The 19,766-nt window shown below is 43.1% G+C and overlaps 1 protein-coding gene across 1 annotated transcript in view; it reads right to left on the bottom strand.

Annotated features, from left to right (window-relative positions):
• Positions 1–19,766, bottom strand: part of DRC11 (dynein regulatory complex subunit 11) — a 114,151-nt gene that overhangs the window by 20,772 nt on the left and 73,613 nt on the right. The window contains exons 12-15 of the mRNA XM_080399848.1: positions 12,969–13,030; positions 10,110–10,192; positions 7,178–7,285; positions 3,571–3,770 (exon numbers count right to left, since the gene is read on the bottom strand). Of these exons, the coding sequence (XP_080255974.1) occupies positions 3,571–3,770; positions 7,178–7,285; positions 10,110–10,192; positions 12,969–13,030 (453 nt within the window). The remainder of the gene's footprint in view (positions 1–3,570; positions 3,771–7,177; positions 7,286–10,109; positions 10,193–12,968; positions 13,031–19,766) is intronic.

The raw sequence follows: 19,766 nt of genomic DNA on the forward strand, positions 1-19,766 counted from the left end.
ATGTCTCTCACAAGTCTCCTCCCCAAAATAAAAGAACTTGGCTTTTCCATCTGAAATAAATTAGGGTTTCATTTTTCCCAGTGCTATTCACTTGTTTAGGGTGTCTCCCATGAAACAACTGCCAGCAGCCAACACTCAGTTATGGATCGAAAGTTTTCTGACGGTCATTTTATGCTCTCCAGCATTTCCTTTCATTACAGAAACTCTGTTGTTTGCAGATGTGATAGATAATCAAAAGTGCAAGGTTACTTCACCTTTATCACAGAGCACCATTAATTCATATTTAGTAAATCTTGGTGTTGAACAATGGTTACATGGATTGTAAGATAAAAGAAAAAGAAATGTCATGTTTCCTGTCATTCACTTAGAACTATAAGTGGTAGGTCTGTATTCTGCTTGACTAACTCTATAGAAAGACACTTCTGAAAAGCTGGAGTAGAAAGCTTGCTTGACAACAGTCACAGTTGCTGTTTGCAAAAAAAAACACCAAACCAACCCCCCAAACCCCCCCCCCCCCCCCCCCCCCAAACAAAAAATTAAAAAACAATCACCAGAAGTGTCTGATTATGGAGAGGAGGCAAATTTTTTTCCTCTGCATGCAAGATGCTTTACCAAGGTGGACTATGTCTCAGTAGATTGAGAGCTGTGAATACAAGATACCACTTGCTTTCATGGCTTGTCTGCTATATGTACCACCATATATTGTAGTCTTAAAATAATCCAAATATGTTTACACCAGACTTTTTTTACCATGGTGAAAAATAAGCTGTTTTGGGGGGTGCAAATACCAATACTCAGCTTCCTCTTGTCAAGGAATTTTTCAGTATGTGTTGCTCTTGTGTTTGCTTCAGCTTGGGTAACAGTAGATTCCGGCAAACGGGGCTGTAAAAGATTCCTTACCCTTTGATTCCTTGTGAAACTTTTTCCTGAACATGTAAACAATTTCCCTTGCTGCAATTTGTGTCCGTTGCTTCTTGTCCTGTTGCTGTGCACGTCTGGGAAAAGTCTGACTCGTTTCTCTGCGTTATCCCATGAAGCCCATGAAAACAGTAGTTGGACCTCCTCTCACTCCAGCCTTCCCTTAGGCTGGAACAACTGGGTTTGCTCAGCTTACCTCACACACTCTAGCCCCCTTACCTTCCCGGCTCTCCACTGGACCTGCTGGTTTGTCAGTGCCTGTCTTGTAACAGGCTAGCCCAACAGTGGACGCGGTTGTGGTCTCTTAAGTGCCAAATAGCAGGGAATAATTAATTGCTTTGAGAAGCTGGCTATACTCTTGATGATATAGGCCAGAATTTGTCTGACTTTTTGCTCTATGGACACCCTGTTAAATTGTGTTCAGCTTGCTGTCGTTAAGAACGCCCAGTCCTCCCCTGCAAAGCTGCTGCCTACTTGGTGGGCTACACCTTGGACCTCCTTGTGCTGTGGGATGGAGTTACTCCATCCCAGGTGTGTGTGTGGGACCACTGGGTGTTGTAAAGAAGTAGCAACTGATGGCAGGACAAATGGAGCGGACAGCTGTGGCAGGGACTTGAGAGTTCCCAGAGACGGGGAAATCCAGACACATTTGGCATTGTCAAGGAAACAAAAAAAAAAAGAGGGATTCTAACAGCAGAGGTGAGAGCCTATGTAGATGGAGGACTGCTTCCAGCCTGGCTCTGAGAACCTACAGAATCTGAGTCAAAGTATTCAGCAGATTGACAAATTAGTGACTCTGCCACAGGGACAGAAGGTGGCAGGGAGAGGTGAAACAACTGAAGGGATTAGGGATGGAAACTGAACATAATTGATTTGAATGATGCTAAGACATAGCTGGTGCTATGTCGATATAAGTCTGCACAGAAATGAGCATGCAGATGATACGTTCCTTAGAGACACTCTGTGGTATTTGCTCGGTGGTGGAAGGAGCAGAGTTTGAAGCAGTACTGCTGTTGCAGTTGGAACAAGTCACCTTTTGATAAGCAAGTGCCTGGACAGTCCTTATTTCATGTGATTGACTGCAAGCTACTTCGATCCTGGTAACTCATGAAGGTTCACCCAAGTGTTGTTGCTTCTTCCATGACAGCTATGGTAGAGAAGTAAGCTTGGACTGCTCACTGTAATTTTGGGGGAGGTGTTGGCTAATGTTCCTGTTTGGTCTTAATGTGGAAAAAGGTAAATTTTTCTATACCTACATTTAGACTTTACCTAATGTATGTATATATACTTGCATATATAATGTATACAGATATGCAAACAATTTTATGTATGTGCCAGTTAGTGTATATATTATATGGATGCATGTATACAAAAAAAAAATATCTTAATATCTTCAGCTGGAACCTTCTATAGGAGTGAAAAGGCTGCCTTTCTCCTGTGTTTTTAAAGGCCTTGTGCTCTAGCAGAGACTAAATGATGGCAAGGGTGGTCTGTGCTGTGCCTGCAGCCAGCCGTGTGCTTTGCTATTGATGAGGGCAGAGAAACCCAGAAGGGTGAAATGTGCAGAGCGGAAGCAGGAGAGGGAGGGTTAGCTCAGCCTAACGGCACCAGCTTGTGTCGGGGGGGTGCCAGACCCAGTGTTAGTGTTATGGCATCAAGGGTGCGTGGTCACAGCACCCGTTGCTTTTCCTTAGGCGCTGCTCTGACCAGCAAGGAGTGGGGTCCTTGGGGATTGCTGTAGTTTTAACGGTGAAACCAGTCCTTTCTGGGGTTGGTGGCACCTGTCACAAAGCCTGCTATAATACTGGATTTAATAACATACGTCTGATAAATCCTAGGGAAAGCCAATTTGAATTCAGTCCTTTAGTAGGCCTCTGGCACTGGAAAAATATTGTATTTGGCTTTTTCTAGTGTACATGGTGTGCTTTTTCTTTCTATGAGTATTTCGTCTGGAAATGTTTACCGGCTTCCTTCCTTAGCAGAAATGCTGAGGACTTAGAATGTGGAAGAAATTCTGCCAGGATAGTCTTTCTTTCTTTTTTTTTTTTTTTTTCCTGAAGAGGATTTGGGAAATGTTCTTCACAGCTCATATGCCTTCTTTAATTTCCAGACTTCTCATACATTTCTGTTAATGTAATCCTGAACCAGGATCCCCTCTTTTGAAAAGCTTGCTGATAGGTAAACAGAGAGCAGTAGAGGGGAGAGCTGTTTTAGAACAGCCCCAGAGAGGAAATTTTTGACCACCCCCAGCCTAGCATCTGATTAAATGCTGCGTGGCAAACATTCCTGACTGATGTGCATATAAACAAAGAACAGAATTTTCTTTATCTATGATGCTTTTAACATTCAAGGTAATGCAAAGCTTGCACAAATGTTAATGTGAAAAATATGGCTACTATGAGTGATTTCTCAAGGGGCATTAAATCCTCTGCAGTGGTGCACACACTGGCTGTCAGCAAGTGGTTTTGAAAACTCAAAAGCAGGGAGGGAGTTTCAAATTAGGCTGGCCATCCTTTGGACCTTGGGCAGCTTTGGTCTCGCACGATTAGCGTGTATGTTCCTTGGTATGGAGGAACTACAAGTCCCTATTTGTTCCACCAAAGATGTGATTAACTGAACCAGCTTTGTAGAGAAGTACACAAAGCACAGTACCTTGAGAACCTTGTGAAGCATCATTTGCACGCCACTTTTGCCTGGATACTTCCTGGCAATGTTGGAAGCAGATAAGTTGAAGAGGTTGGCTCCTGTTTCGGTGCAGATGGCATGGACCAACGTTTTCTTTCCAACCCCAGCGGGTCCAGCTAGTAATAAGGCTTTCACCAAAGGAGCCTTCTCGTGGACTGTATGGGAACCTGTAAAAAGTCATATGGCACTATTATTGCTTTCATTTAAGTCTGCTATAAAGGTTACAGAATGATTCTTCCTTCTTTTTTCTTCACTGTAAATAATATATGTGAATTAATTGTTTCCTTAATATGGCACAAGTGCTCTTGAGTTCCATACTGTAAAACCAGAGGTATGCCCCTGGCACGTTTGAGTTAACATCCCTGTCTGCAGCAAAACTCAGCCACCTTTATTTGTACCTTCTGCTGGGCAAACTTCAACTCCACACCTAGGTGAGCTAGAAGAATGGTAATTCCTTGGTAAATCTTTGAGGACTGATACGAGCTAAGCATCTCGAAGTAGAACTGCTGCTGGTGGCTGTGTGCACGGCTGAGCCTGGTGCCCTGCACAAGGACGCTTGCCTTCAGTCACGCAGCAGCTGTCAACTCCCCCAGCTGCCAGTTACAGACGTACCTGTGGCTTTAGGTTTGGCATTAGTTGTCAGAGCAGGTTGTCACTTTCCGCCACTGGACAAGGGCATAGGCTCCTGCTGCATGTAAGGCTAGCAGAACGCCTTCCTCCTGCTGTCTGAAATGACAATTTCCAGCTTCCCCATCTTTAAAGAAAACAAACTAATGGGACTATCTGTTGGAGCTGTTTGTCAGTGATTTTGAAAGCAGATGTTACCAGATGCTTTATTTTCTCTCCTTTAACCTCTGCCTGCCCTTCCCTTTTTGGGGTAATTTTTCCTCTTAAATGTTATTGCTTTTCAGCGAGCAGTGAAGATTCTGGCTGTCTGTCACTCAGGCTAGCTGTACACCAAAATCCTCCGCTGCTGATATTCTCTCCAAGCCCAGCTGCCAAGTGTGGGTTTAGCTCATCTGCGGAGGAGCTGGTGTCATTCCCCAGTCCTGAACATGGCAGCTGCACGTTGCAGAGCAGGTATGAGATATCTGCTAGCAGGAGGAGGATCCTATTCTGTTCCCTTCATTTTATTCAGGTGAGCAAACGCCAGGGTTGCTATGCTTCGCTTGCTCTGCCAGCAGCAATGACTGCTCAGCATTTCTAAATCTGTCTCGATGGCTGCTCCAGGTAAATTCATTCTGGGCTGCAAGAAATATGATCCATCACCTGGGAAAGCCTAGCAGAAACACCTGCGTTGTGAAAACAGAACCACACACAGATTCAGGTGGTTGATGGTGATAGAACTTGTCTTCCCTGCAGCTCTGTCACTGTATGAATTAGGTACAGGTGAAGCTCCAGAGGTGGAAGTAGCAGGAAATGTCAAACGCTTTATCCGTATCTGCTGCTAAGTGCAGTAACATCACTGCCTCAATGCCTGAAAATGTCTTGTGTCAGTAGTGGTAGCTGTTAGGAAGCCAGGCTTGAAAATCTGTGAGAGCATCTGTTACTTCTGATGGTCTCTGAGACCAGTGTCTACCTGCCTATGGGACCAGCTGGGGGAAACTGGCCCTGAAGGTGACAGGCTGCCGAGGTGCCTGTGGCTTAGCCTGGAAAAGTTCTCTGATTTAAGGGGGCAGCTAGGTAAGAATGGTATTTAAAAACAAATCTAATCAGGCTGCCTACCTGTGTCCTAATGGTTTAATGTCCCAAATAAATGACAATGAACTGAGTGTGAAGATGAATGCCATTATTTCAGCACTGTGCAGGATGTAGTGAAGTTGTCAGCCACCCAGGTTTTATTAATATTTGGTCGTTCCATACCAATTTATTACTATTACACATAGATTTATTATGAGGGGAGCAGCAGACTCCTCTGTGGTTAAAGATGAAGTATATCTTCTACTATTATTTCTCCTTTCAGCTGCTTATAATTTCCTCGATGCCGTTTAAGCTGGAGCTTTCCTTACCATCAGGTGACTATTTTGAGAAAAACTTTCACTCCTATGCATACACAATTACATAATGATTAACTGTTTTGAGACCAATTAAGTAAACCAATTAAGTAAAAATAATGTATTGCCCAAAAGGTGAAACTGTTCCTGTGCCTTTTTTGTGGTTCGTGTAATATTTCTTTTTTTACTCAAAGGCATTTTTCAAACTGCTACTGCAAATGCTTTTTGTTTGTTCAGCTAGTCAAGGGTCTCTTCTCCCTAGAATTTTTGCCAATTGTATAAATGGCAGAAAATTTATGGGTCCTCTTTCCTCCTGCCTTGGGGGTGTGTCTTTGGGGCTCAATTTCACTGGATTAGGTGGTGTTAAAACATAACTTTGGAGGAGCTATCCAATATGTGAAATATCCCTGCCTGCAACGTGGTAACTGCTGAGCTTTCTCAGGTGATTGTGGGCAGACTTGCAATCCTCCGGTGAGGGTTTATCCAAAACTACCTTGAGCATGGTTTAGATGGGAAGAGCCCCATCTAGGCTGAAGGCGGGGGTGCCGCTAGCATCCTCTTTGTTAACCTGACTGCAGACTGAGCTATAGGGCAGCAGGAGCACTCTTCTCCACCCAAAACCTGAACGCAGCAGACTTGTGCATGAGCACACCGAGCTCTCTACAGTGTGTCGAGCCTGCTTTGGGGACAGAGGAGGCAGGAGGTGCCCGGAGAGAGCCACAGAGTGTGTACGTACAGAGCAGCCTGAGCACCGGCCTTTCTGGAAGGCTTGCAAAGGGGAGGGAAAAGCAGCAGCTCTGTGTCAGCTTTGCTCCATTTGCCAGAGTGGGAGGCTGGGAGCTGTCAGCTATTTTGCCCTGTAAAGGGGATCAGCAGACAACGACAGAGCCTGGGGGAGCGTATGCCTAGTTAAAATCTCCCCGAAATCCAATCGGGAATGGAAAAGGATGCAAGCGAAGTATGAGTAGAGGCCCTCGAGACAGGCATTTCTTGCAATCACCACAGTTTGGCTCAATGCCATTCCCAAGTAAAATATGGGATAGATTTTTACATTAAAAGCAAACAACCCGACCCAGCACAGCCTTGTTAGATATTGGTTAAGTCTGGCATTAAAGCTGCAAGGGCGTTTAAAAATGTTCTCTCTGATGTACAAAATGTATTCAGACTAATTCCTTAAACGATTGCATTGTTTAGTACTGAGTAACATTAGCCAGCTTGTAAAAGGTAAATTGCAACCTTAGCCCTTCCCTTAACTTGATTAATTTTGATCACTGGAGCTTGTTTTAGCTATTATCTTTCCCAAGTGATTTCCTTTTATGTGCTGCCATTCACAAACTGTTAACATGCAAACAGAGATGGTATGGAAATGCAATACCTGACAATAGTATGTGCAAGCTCCTTTATGCACTATTAAAATGATATGGTCTTCACTCAGAAGACTTAATTGAAAAACAATTATACTGCAAAATGCTTTAGATTACGATTAATCAAGCCCTGTCAAAGCCAGTAAAAGCGCATGTTACTGACAGGAAGCAAAGCCATCGTATTCTGCCCTCTAGTAATTTTTGCTGTGCTCTTACCTAATGGCAATATTCCATACAGCGCTATTAGCTGTCTGACATCTGCGAGAGAGGGCATTGGCTCTATATCTACCTGACGAAGTGCGGTCCCCAGGTAGCTGTACTCGCCTGTAGGGAGGAAGCGTAGGCTTAATAAATGTGACACGGCATTGTTATAAAATGCATAACTCAAATACTGGAAAACTACCATAGAATACCAATATTACATGCTCTCCGCAAACCCAGTACTGTCGAGGGACAGGGACTCAAGCGGGGCAATATTGTTGTGGAATGTGGCCCTGAGAAATCTGAAAGGTGAACTGCAAAGGAAAATGAAGTTAAACACGTTGTGGGCTTTCCCCTCCAGACGGCAGAAGGCGTTCAGCAGAGCAGTCTGTCTCCAGTAACCTTTTAAAGAAACTTTGTGGAGAAGAATCATTAGTAGCACCATAAATCACGCTGCTGGCAAAGGATTTCTAGATTTGGGATTTTGCAGGGCTGGAATCCCAGTGAACGATGCTCTATCAGAAGAATTTCAAAAAGGGGGAAAAGAGATTTTAACAAGCTTTCCCCTGGCTGCATCACATCTCGGCTTCTTGCTATGTTAAGACTTTTAAGTGTGTCAGCTAATTTGGGGGGGGGTGTCTTTGCAGTTTGCTCTTGCGTGCAAAAAGCTTCCACAAAACAACTCAAGAAAACAAAAAAATCCTTGACACAAACTGACACAATCTAATCTTGTCTTAGCTCTTGTTGCAGAGCCATAACCACATTGCCTGCCCTGTCAAAGTCTGTGCACAAGGCATGCTGGAGAAGAAAGAACCAGAAGGATGGGCCACAAGCTGGAAAACTAGTTGTGATGATGTAGGCAACGATTATTTTTTAGCACAAACTACATGCTGTTATGGTGAATATTATTGAGAAATAATAGTATATTATGTTTTATTGGAGAGAAAAAAAGGGAAAGCAGTAAAGCTCTCTGGAGCAGAGGTAAATTAGCAACGGTTAAGAGAGAAAGTGGTGTTGCGATGTGGGGGCAAAAAGGCAGACAAGCTCTCATGCAACTGCCCCCTCCCCTCTGAAGAATAAAATTCATTTCAGGTTTTATCTTTTATTTAAGGAGAAATCAAAAGAACTGGATAGGAATTAATCTTCACAGATTTAATTAGAAGGCATCAAAGGGTTTAATTGCAACTGAACATAAATCACAGTGGATATTCTCTGACTAATTTAGATAAGGTCACCAAGAAAATTAGTTCAGTGATGTCGGTTTGTCATAGAGGGGGGACATTTCAGTGCCTTTACTCGCTGTGTAGCACAATTCCACTCTTTGTCCTTTTCCCAGGAACTGGGAGTAAGTGACCTTCCTTAGGCTTCAGCCCTGTAAGAGCTGAGCAGATGAGCACTTGTTTTTCTGCCGGCTTTGACTGTGTCCTTGGACCCTTGAAGGGAATTTTTGTGGATTAAAAAAAAAAACAACCAAACCACAACACCCAACAAAAGGTTTGGTCCAGATCCTAGGCCAGCTTTAAATACCTACTGTATCTTGTTTGGCAGCCCAAGAAGCATGATGGTTCTGAGTGGGAAAGAGCTGGCCTTGACAGTCTGGGCCACTGCCTGGTCTGTATGGGCCAGCAATCCATGCTGGGACCTGCCGGTGACCTGGCAGGGGTGTAGGCAGCCAGGCGTGTATTGCCAGGCTCTGCATTTCTGTGCCCAGCATCTTCTGCTGCTGGGAAGTGAGTATTGCTGGTGCAGCTTGGAGCATCCCTGGTGCGGCTCTGTGCTGCAGAGGAGTCAAGGCTTCAAACCTTGGGTCAAGGGAAGATGGCCCAAAGCCATCTCAGCCTGTTTCCAAGTTTGGTGTTACCAGCTGTTAACTATTAGCCACTGGCTAATGTGTACTTTAAAAACATCTGTGCTGTGGAATGTTTGTGGGACAAAAGTGACCTTGATGGTACTGGCTGGGTAAATGAAGGAATAATGAAAATCTTCTATTACCTCATGATTTTTTGAGCATAAAATTAGTGGAATACTTGTTAATTCAGTCTTCAACAGAGTGGGAAGAGACTGGTGCACCTAATGCCACATTTATATAAACTCTTTAGAGGTCATGTACAAGAATCCAGCTTTTCTGGCTTGGATACATACTGCACCAACAGTCGGTGGCATTGTGGCCTCTGGATGTCTGCAAATTCAAAGGGTGGTGGCCTTTGAAACAACGGAATCTTGGGGGTTTTGCTGCTAAGGTTGCTGGGGTTTTGCTGTATGTCACCAAATGCTTTTGGAGGTGGTGGCAGACCCCTGTGGAGCCTGCAAGTGGGGTGAGTTTGGGTTTTTTTTTAATGTGTAGAGCATGGGCAAGCGTGTCTGACTGCAGCTGCAGGCTAACAGGAACTAGGCGAGAGGACTGCGAAATGCAGAACTAGACAGACACATCCTACTCAAACCAAGGGCTGGCTATGCCTCAAAGCACTGCTCAAGTTCACGGGCGGTCAGGGAGGTGGAGGTAAGGGGGTGAGTCTTCTCTGCTGAATAAACAAATGCTAAAGGCATGATTTTTACTGTTCTCTGGGAAATATTCTAGGCTGATTATGACCCAGTGTCTGATAGACTTGGACTGCCTGGTCAGTGCTCCTTAAAGGATATCCTGGTCCCACTTCAGGCTGACTTGTGATGTCCAGATACATTCAAGGTTTCCAGGTGTTAGTGCTTGGAGCTAAGCGCCAGCTTTACAAACAGGCCCTGGTTTCAGTACCAGAAGTGGAAAGTACTGAGCACGCTGCAGAAACAGACTTTATTTGCATGTGTGGCTCTAGATATTCAATTTTGAAAGTCCTGAACATGTAATTACTCTTGAACTTGCTCTTGACTGGAAATAGGGGTCAGCGAACACTGAATGGCTGGAGGTTTGGTTAGATTAAACACCATAGTAGCTGTAAAACATGTACTTTACCAACATAATCGGAGAGATTCACGGACTTGGCTTTTATTAGTAATCCTTCTTCCACTAGTTCCCTGTACAGAGAATCGATGGTCCTATGGATGAGAGAAATCATTCAGAAATTCTAGGGCATTTTAAGCAAAAGCTCAGTCCTTCAATAACTGAACTAGCTTGAGTGTTATTTAGGTCTTCTCAGCTTTATAAACGTATTTTGCAGCTCGGAGGTAAAGGTGATTAGTGCCATCAATATGAAATCAATAAGTACAGCTTTCTGAGTTACAGCAAGGAATGTCTTTCATTGCCTCACACGGTGCGTGGCTCCCTCTCACACGGATTCCATTACCCATTGCCAGGTGATGCAAGATCAGTTATGACTTGTGTAATAGACTCATTCATTAATATCAATTACTGGGAAATTATTTTTAAATTATACAATAATAGCAATCCTAACACTACTATACCTATTCATTTAGCTCTCCAATTAGTAGTAATTAATTAATTCTTCTTGGAATTTATTCTGTTTGCAATAGACAGCCTCATCTCATCAGGAACATACTGGGAATGACTTGATCAGAGCAATCAGTGGCCTGCCTCCTGCAGTGCTAGGGTCGTGCTGGCCAAAGGACTGGGATAAAAATGTGCAGTGGAAATGGGTGTAATTTCTCCAGTAGAATGTTTTCTTCCTGTCTCGATTAGTGGCTGGAAATAGTCCCCAGTAACTGAGGATTTAACATGCTTACACTTCTACGGGGCTTTCTATCGGTGTGGATGTTCTCCACACTCTCTCTTTTGGAGTTCTATCCAAGTATTACTTTTAATGACGTTTTTGGTTCTACAGATTGATGCTGCTTCGAGGATTACACAAAACAAATAAGCCTGTTGGATGTTCCTGTTGTGTAGTTAGTGGAAACAATACTGATTCAAACCTTTTTAGGTCCTTCACCATTTGCACTTTTCACATTCTCTTCCTTCAATACCTGAGCTTTTTTTGTCTTTGTCACCTGTCTTAAATGGGATATTCTGGTATGGCTACAGTAAAAAAACTTAATAGTGACTCTCAGTTGACTAATAAAACTACATGTATAACTTGAGGTCTACAGAATTTTTCTATTTCAGCTGGGAAGTTTTATGTTTAAGCAGTGCTAGTGGCACAATTAATATAGGAGTAGTAATAAGCAAATACAAAATTTAATGCACCTTCAACAATGTTGATTTTGCCACTCTGACTCTTGCTTTTATTCTCGGTGATTTTCATGTTGAGTATGCATCATAAAGCAAGCAGAAGGTAGAATGGGAGTAACCTGACAGTTCTGTTGGGAGCATGACTTCTACTTTTCCAGTCTTACTTTTACTGTGCAAGCTTAATGATGCATGCCCTGAGTTCTCCTCCAAGTAAGTGTGATATGATCAGTTTTTGTTGACCAAGGCCCCCTGTGCCCCTTCCACCATGCCAAAACAGAGAGGAACCTGAGCTTCTCTTGGTTATTTCTGAAATGCTTTCTCCTTCCCTGCTCAGCAGGGAAGAGCAAAGCGTGGAGCCAAAATGCCACATAAACTCTGATTTAAAAGCCAGCTATTAAAAAACTTGTGTCTTAAATGGCTGTATTTTATATTGAGTTTATATATAAAGCAGGTATGTGCAAAGGTAATTTTAATAGCACAGAATATATGCATTCTTGTTAGACTTTGGCATGCTGCTCTTGTAAGAGAGGTCATGCTCTGTTATAATCCCTGACACTTATTTTAAATATTTGCTTGGAGAGGTTTTTTTTTAAAGTGGGTAAAGAGATCACTGACTGGTAGTGTAGTGCTGGCACCCAAATGATCTAGTCCAGGTCTTGCCGTGCATGTCTTGTACAAAATGGATTTGTGGGGTGATTCCCATGTGCTTCCCCCTGCAGTGAGTGAGCGTGATTCTCGTCATGCTGTTCTCTAGCCCTGCTCTCTTGGGAGCTGGGTCTGCTCCAGCCCTGCACCGCTGCTGGGTCAGCAGGTCCCAGTGGTGATTATCTCTGCGTAGGTGTTTGTTATGTGTACAGGTGAAAAATGGCCGGATTATCAGTGAATACATCATGAGCTTGCTAAAAATGTAATGTCGAAAGAAGAAATCCTCCAAATAAGGGTACTTAAAAGAGCAAGGGTACACAAGAAATTGCCAGGTCTGCCAGAACTCTTATTGATAGATAAGACTGATTTACGATATGTACGTTATACCTCAGGCATGAAGGGTGATTTATAGGGTACAGGGGCCTGTCTGCAGCCTCCCTTATCAGGCTTCAGCTGGGATGGAAAATCTGATAGTCAACAAAACTGTCAGGTGCTTCTGCACCTGCAGAAAGGATGGGAAAGAGGCAAACCGGGCCAATATCCTGCTAAATGTTACATGTGCTTATCTTTGCATACTGGAATTAACCTGACTAAAGTGAACAGAGACTGGCCCTAGTGGTGCCGTGCTGCAGAACGGGGATCCTTAATTTGTACGTGGTGTTGAAGATGGGAGGAAAAACAAGGTCTGCGCTGTGTGCTGTTAAAGCCGTGTTTTGTTGCCCTACTATCTGTGGTGCTGCGAAGCCATCAGTCAGGGGGGTGCAGTGAGAAGGTTGTAGTGATCACTGGGAATGCAAAAAAGGTTTTGGATAAAATGTATGTGCTGCAAGTTTGTAAAAGACTTTTTTTTATCATCTAAGCTTTTTATGGATATTTATAGTTCTTAGCAAAGAGGTTTTATGTCTTGTAGGGCTCCTGATCCTGGTAAGAGTAGCAGCATTGAGATGCTCCTTGTTTAATCAAAACCTAAAAGGGTTGATAACGTATCTAATGCAAAAAGAACGCTGTCTCATTGAATATCGGGTAAGCAGGTCCTCTCTTTACCTGTCAGGAGTTAGATCTTCTTCCATCTCTGTTATCTTTTTCCTCATGGTTGTCTTTTTTTTCTAAGGACCATAAAAACAGGCAGGAATTAGTGATCTGAGCACAGAGATACATATATATCTATATATATGAATGTATTGAAGTATAAAGTGAGGGCCAGAACAGCAAGCATTTCAATGTTTGTGTGGCCATTGTTCCTGAAGGAATCCAAAGGGAGAAATCTTATCTTTGAATGTCCTGAGGGAAAGGGAGTCTCGCTCCCATTTCTAAAAGCACAGGAGATGTTCCGGTTTGTAAGTACCTCACCAAGGCACGGGAGAGGTGAAGCACCCCTGGGCTGAGAAGCTGTGTCCAACCTACAAGTCTCATGCAGATCCTGTGGCAAGTGCTCTTGAACCGGACTCTGCATGAAGTGACCTGGTGGCTGCTGCTTTCTAGAATGCAGCTGCTCAGGAGTCTGCATACCTGACTGGGACAGTTGCACACCCCACCCCCCCACACCTCTCCCGAGTGCCCAAGAGCACCATACTTTAAAGCGATCGGCCCCGTTCCTTCCGGGGAAGGGTGCATCCAATAGAATCCCAGGATTATTTGCTCCAAGAGAAAACTTGGGACTCTCCTTCCTTTTGGAGCATGACTGTGGTTGAGGGGATGTGGCCCTTACCCAGGAAAGAAGCAGGAAGGAAAAGGGTGTGGGGTCCAAGTGGCTGCTCCAGAGACTGTTCATGCTTCCCTCCCCATCCTCTATTTGGGATAAAATATATAGGCAGCTTCCCTGAGGGTCATGCAGGGTGCTTATAGCTGGACCAGGACCTGAACCCCACGCTCCGGAGCCTGCAGCTAGCCTCCTAACCATTAGATATCTATCCTTCTGCCTCCTCTTTCCTAATGCCTTGGGGAAGAAGTCTGAAGAGGTCAGAAAAACACGACCTGCTCTTCTCTGGGTATTTTTATCACACTTTCACTATGGGAAGATTTTGGCTTGTGTGGCTAGTTTTCTTACATACTGTGAAAAAACAATGGAAAACATAAAGATGTGAATCAGTAAAGTCAGGGCTCTCCATTAACGGCAACTCACAAGCCATACATACGGTTAGGGATAGTTAGTAGTGCAGAGGGCATCATTATCCATATTAGTGCCCACCACTGGTGTTCATACTTCAGTCCTGCAAAGCACTTCAGAATTACTTCAGTGCAACTATTTACACAGGGACACTTGTGCACCGTAGGTTTTTTCAATGGCTTAAATCTAAGCATGTGCTTAAATGCTTAGTTGATCAAGACAGTTTATTATTTCCAAAAGTTTATGTTCACTTTCCTGGGAATACAGTTGTTTACTTTATCTTTTTAATAGTTAATATTTCTACAGAGCTCTAGAGGCTATGTTGTTGAGTTTAAAAATGTTAAATCATCTGGAAAACACTGTGGGTTGTTTTATTTTTTTTTTCCTAGAATGGATCAGCAGTGTTTGGAAATGTATCAATTTTAAGTTTTCAATGACAGTTGCAATGTTGATCACATGTTACTATTTTCAATGCAAGAAAGATAATCTACATGAAAATGTAAACTAAACCCAGTACTATATGGATAAGTTAACTGGAAAGAGGTGATGTTTTGAAGTTTTGGATTAAATAGTGCAAACAATTCTGTTTCTGCAAAATTACACCTCAGGTTTCTTTACATAAACAAGCTTGGCAGCAAATACGTGTTAGAATGTGCCAGTGGGGTTTTCTTTTAAAGAGGAGGAATGGGAAGAACAAAGCATATGCCATGCTGTTTTAACAACTGAGGACACATTGAGAATGTCAGTGGCTTATTTCTGCTGTTCCTCCAGCTTTGCCTTTATCCTTTCTTCCAGCAAGCTAGAAATTACATGTCATGGGGTCTGACTGAGAAGAAAAGTTCATTCCTACCTATGTAAAGATGCTAAGCATATGTTGAATTTATTGGCCAACTGGTACTGTTCTCAAGGCAGCTTCACCAATAAAGTAACTCAAGAGCAAAACAAAAATGAACTATGTGGGGGGAAAATGTGTTTTCCTAATTAACATCAGCATTTATGGGAAATTTGGCAAACACTGAGATGCAATAAGGGGAAATATGAATTGTAGACAATGGCTTCTCTCCAAAATGTCTTATTTGGAACTGCTTGTATTTAGGAAATGATAATGTTTAATGAATGTGAACATGCTCATCATTTGTAATGGAAATCTCCTTGTTTCTATCTCTGAATTTTCAGTCTAGCTTCTGTGTAGCCATCCATTTACTTAGTTATTTTCTGCTTTGATAAGTCACATGCAGTAAACGGCATTAGTTATTAGCTGGCAGATGACAGAAGTCTCTTCTGTGCTCAGTGTGGTATCTTGTCTTACTGTGTGGGCTCAGGAAAATGTTTTAAGTAGCTCAGAGGTTGCTATGAGCAAACATGGACCTGATTTCAGACCAGATTCCAGAGCAGAGTGTGTCTGGCACCAGAAGAGGGAAAGCAGCCAAAACGTCTCATTGAGGGAACTGTTCTGTGTCGGAACTGCAGGATCTGTGTCACCCTTTGGCTGTCACCGTGCAAGTCCTGCAGCCATCAGCTCTCTGCAGCTACTGCCACTAAGCATGTGGAAAAGTAACGAGAGGAAAGTACTCCTGTGGCTGAAGGGAAATGGCAGCGTATAAATAGCAGCCTATGAAGCATTTGAGTGGATTCCTTGGATCATGTATGATGCTTGGATGGGAGGCTGAGCAAGTGCAGATTTGCACAGTGTGTGCATCTGCTCTGGGTTGAGAAGTCTTTTCTGGCAATGCCAAGATATACAGAGCAGCTTCTGATATTTTACTGAAAAAGTCCTTAGACAAAGATGTTCCCGCTGATTACTAAACTCTTGCTAAATGAGGAGCTCTGATCTGTAATCCCTATTGGCTTTAGCTGCAGCCTCCACAGCTGTCTGTGAGCTCCGGGTGCTAATCTCCATCGGCCACAGAAAAGCCAACAGAGGTTGTGAATTGCTGTCCTTAAATCCAGTCTTTCCTCAGTTCTGACCCAGCCTGTCTTCAGGCTTTACCCCCTATGGCTTTGCTTTTGATAGACTTTGATAGTCATTAGACTGACATCAATATTCTGTCACAGCTATGGTTAACCTCTTGTGGTTTTCTTTGCTTCTGCCCTGCTGCATAAAAAAGGGACATCCAAAGCTGTGCTGAGGTGCTAGCAAGGCCCGTTTCAGAAGTAACTTTTACATGCTTAAGTTCCAATGTCCCCTCTTTGTTTTTTGTTCAATTTTGGCCATGCCTTTGTGTATGTGCGGGTGTGTTCACTTGCAACGGGTCACTTTACCTGCAGTTGGATCAGAAACAAATCCTTGGGGGAGCAGAGCAGGAAAAGCAGCACAATAGGCTTGATAAAAAGCATTCTGATAAGCACTTAAATGTAACTTCCAGGTCAGTAACTGCAGAGAGCTATCTGTCAGCTCTTATGCTGGGTGGAAAACCAGTTTAAAGAAGCTAGGTCTGTGCTGGTTTACTTGGCTGCAAATTCCCGAGAGAGATGCCCTTGGCTACCAAGCCCTCTGGGTACATGGCATCCATCTAGAAGAAATACTTGTAAAGCTGGTGGGTTGTGTTGAGCCACCCAAATCAGAAGCTTGAGCTGTCAGCAGAAAGCGGTGGACTCAGGACAACAACATTCCCATAAAGTTTGTGCTGGCATAGATGCCACCAACTTTTTAGAAGGCAAATGCTTTGGAAAGTGCTAGCCTTTTCTCTTTCGTTTCAGGTGTCTTATAACAGGCTCCTTTAGGCTGGGTGGGGACTTAGACCTTCTGAAACCTCTTTGCCAGCCTTCCCAGACATCAGTGCCATATCCTACACTAGGAGGCAATCTCCCTTCGGATCTTTCCTCAGCCTGCTTTTACACAGGTGCTTACAATCCCAGCTTGCTCATCCATGGCTGAGCTGATGACAAGCTGCCACTGTGCTTAGTGAAGAAAAATGCAATTTGCAGCAGAGCTGAACCGCATTCCTTTCTGTTGTCTCCCCTGCTCCTCTCCTGTGACAGTCATCAGATCAGGAGCTATCTGGAGCAATCGAGAGTCCAGTGCAGTGTATCTTTTAATGAAGACACTTGTGCTCTATAGCCTAACAATGCTGGACCATAAGGACAAATAACAGCAGGATGGTCTGTGGGGTGAGATGCTTCCAACATGGACAGAGGCATTGGATCTGTGCCTCGAATGATCACAGTGTGGCTTCTTGCAGTTTAGATGCACTCTAATTAGTTTAGGTATTTCCAGACCATCCTACTGGTCTGGAGACCCACTTGCAGTGAGAAGAGCAATTTGCCTTCCACCCCGACCCCCAAGATGATTCTTCCACAAAGGTAGCAAATGGGCTTTTTATCTTCAGGGGCAATAAGAGCAATTCCTGGCAGGGTTAAGTGTCAGCTTTCAGCAGTAAGTGGTATTTGAAGGTTTGGGAGTTGGTGATAAAGTTCAGCCTAGGAAGTACAGCACATGGATATAAAGGAGTGGCCTACCGATATGCTTGGAGCTGTTAAATTTTGTTTATCTAAGACCTGAGCCATCTGAAACACAGACCAGAAGGGAGCAGTTGGCTTCCTTATGCTTTCCCTTTGGAGTCTAATTCTAAAATGCCCTTGCTGAATTCCCTGCGAAAGGGACTGCCAAACAGGATTTCAAACTCAAATTATTTGCTATGGGTCAGGCAGATATTTCTAAAATGCACTAGACAGAATTTCTTAGAGTTGTAAATTACTTATCCTAAGGTGCCCTTGAAAAGGCAGAGGACATTACCCCTGGGCAGGGACTATCCCCTGACAACAGAAAAGCTCCTGGCTCTGTGCTGTCTGCCTGCAAAGAAAGTAGAAGAAATCTGCCCTGGCAGCAGAAGGCATGGCCAAATGTGGCACCCAATTTGGAGTAGCTGCCCTAGCCAGAAAATTCTGCTTGTAAGGGTTCACTTAAAGAAATCACCCTTACTGCCTGTTTCCCATTGACAGAGTGCAGGAAAAAGGTTGATTTCTCTGAAAAATGTTGAATCCTCCTGGGAATGCTGTTCTTTGCAGAATATCCCTCTTTGGGGGGAAAAAAAACCACATGTTTTGCATCCTGCTTCATATGTGTTCCTGGCTACAATAAGAATCCAAACCCACTGTTATTTCATGTTGCATAGTTGCAGGGGAGACATATGGGACCTAGGATGTGGTAACACACACCTTTAAAAACCAGAGGATTTTTGCTGAATAACAAATTATTAATAAGCTGCTTCCAAAACTTTCCAGCTCATATTATTCTTGTTATATAGGCCAGATTTTCATAAAGCAGTTCTGAAGTCTGTGTACACAGGTATGCATACACTGTGCTGGTTTACGGACTGAGATATTTATGGAAATGCTAATTAGAAAAATGCCGACTGGATATTTCAAATGGTTTTGTGCGGGGAAGATGTGTTTTGATTAAAACTGGATATCTCCTTCCATTCCCCACCTCTAAAATAAAACTGTTGGTGTGGTGTGTTTGTGTTTCCCCCCCCCCCCCCAAAAATCTTTCGGGAACTTGTATTATTTAATTAGTACTTCTTTCCTGCTTCCCCCACTTTGTTCTCTCAGCCTACTGGCACAACTCTGTGTGTGTTAAATAACCTCCCTCCACCCAAAGCCATTCCAACACTATATTAAAGGAAAAATAAAACCAAACCAACCCCTAACATAAAGCTTTACAATTTCAGTGTGACATTTTGAAGCAGTTTTGACCAGCTGATCTAAATGCATCTGTCTATGACAACTTTGGGAAGATTGTTGCCATATTTTGTCTGCATGCCTTAAGCCTCCCTATTTTTGAAACAGATTGAGGAATCCAATGGGTATCAATTTTCAGTCACTCCAGTCTTGCATTATTAAACTGCCCCTGGATGTTTGTTGGGTGAAAGAGCATTTTAAAAGATAATTTGAGTAGAAGTTCAGCAACAGCAAGTATTTGCATGTTAAAAGGATTATAGAAATAAAATACAACATGAGACTCGGTTTGGCTATTTGCCCTGAGGATTTTAAGTGGACCTGCTGATTGAATGGTAGGGTCTGTAAGCTTTGAGTTATTTTGCACTGACATGATCTATAGTTTAAATGCTTGGGTAAGGAATTCAGGGAACCACAAGCTGTGAAATTTTGCATATGGCAATGCTGTGAAACTAGATGTGAACATGACGTGTGCTGTCTTTCAGTGGGTAACGCACATTAAAAATCACATATGTCTTCAACTTATTTTATATGCTTAAATAAACTTGACTTAATTGCAAGTTCCCAAACCCTTCCATAGTAAGTAGCAAAATAATCAATGTGTACCTGGCTATATGTGATCTACGTGGTGTTATAGACAAATGAAAGGTTACACCGAAATGTTCAAAGTGAATTTTTCTTTTGGGTGTACAGTTTTGAACCAGTCCTCATTTAGGAGGAAAACAGCCAGCAGCTGGAAAACTTAATGGTACCCAGGTCTGTGCCGCCTTTGGAAGGCTGTATTAACCTGAACCTGTCACCTTAGGAAGAGGGATTGCTTGGTTTTTCCTGTTTGACTGGATCAGAGGATTTCAAGAGGGTATGTATCCCTCTTGAAAATCTGATCTATCCTGTAATGATTTATCTCTGAAGTAGTTCCATTTGTCCTAAGTAATATTTACAAAGGTTAAGGAATAATAACAGTTAAAGCCAAAGGGCCTGCAAAAAAGCTATAGGTGAATAATATATTTCTTTAAATGCTTTTGGCTTGAGAATCAGTAACTGTTTAGGGTGGACAT

This window comes from Falco punctatus (assembly GCF_963210335.1).
Source record: "Falco punctatus genome assembly, chromosome: 8".
NCBI classification, from domain to species: Eukaryota; Metazoa; Chordata; class Aves; order Falconiformes; family Falconidae; genus Falco; species Falco punctatus.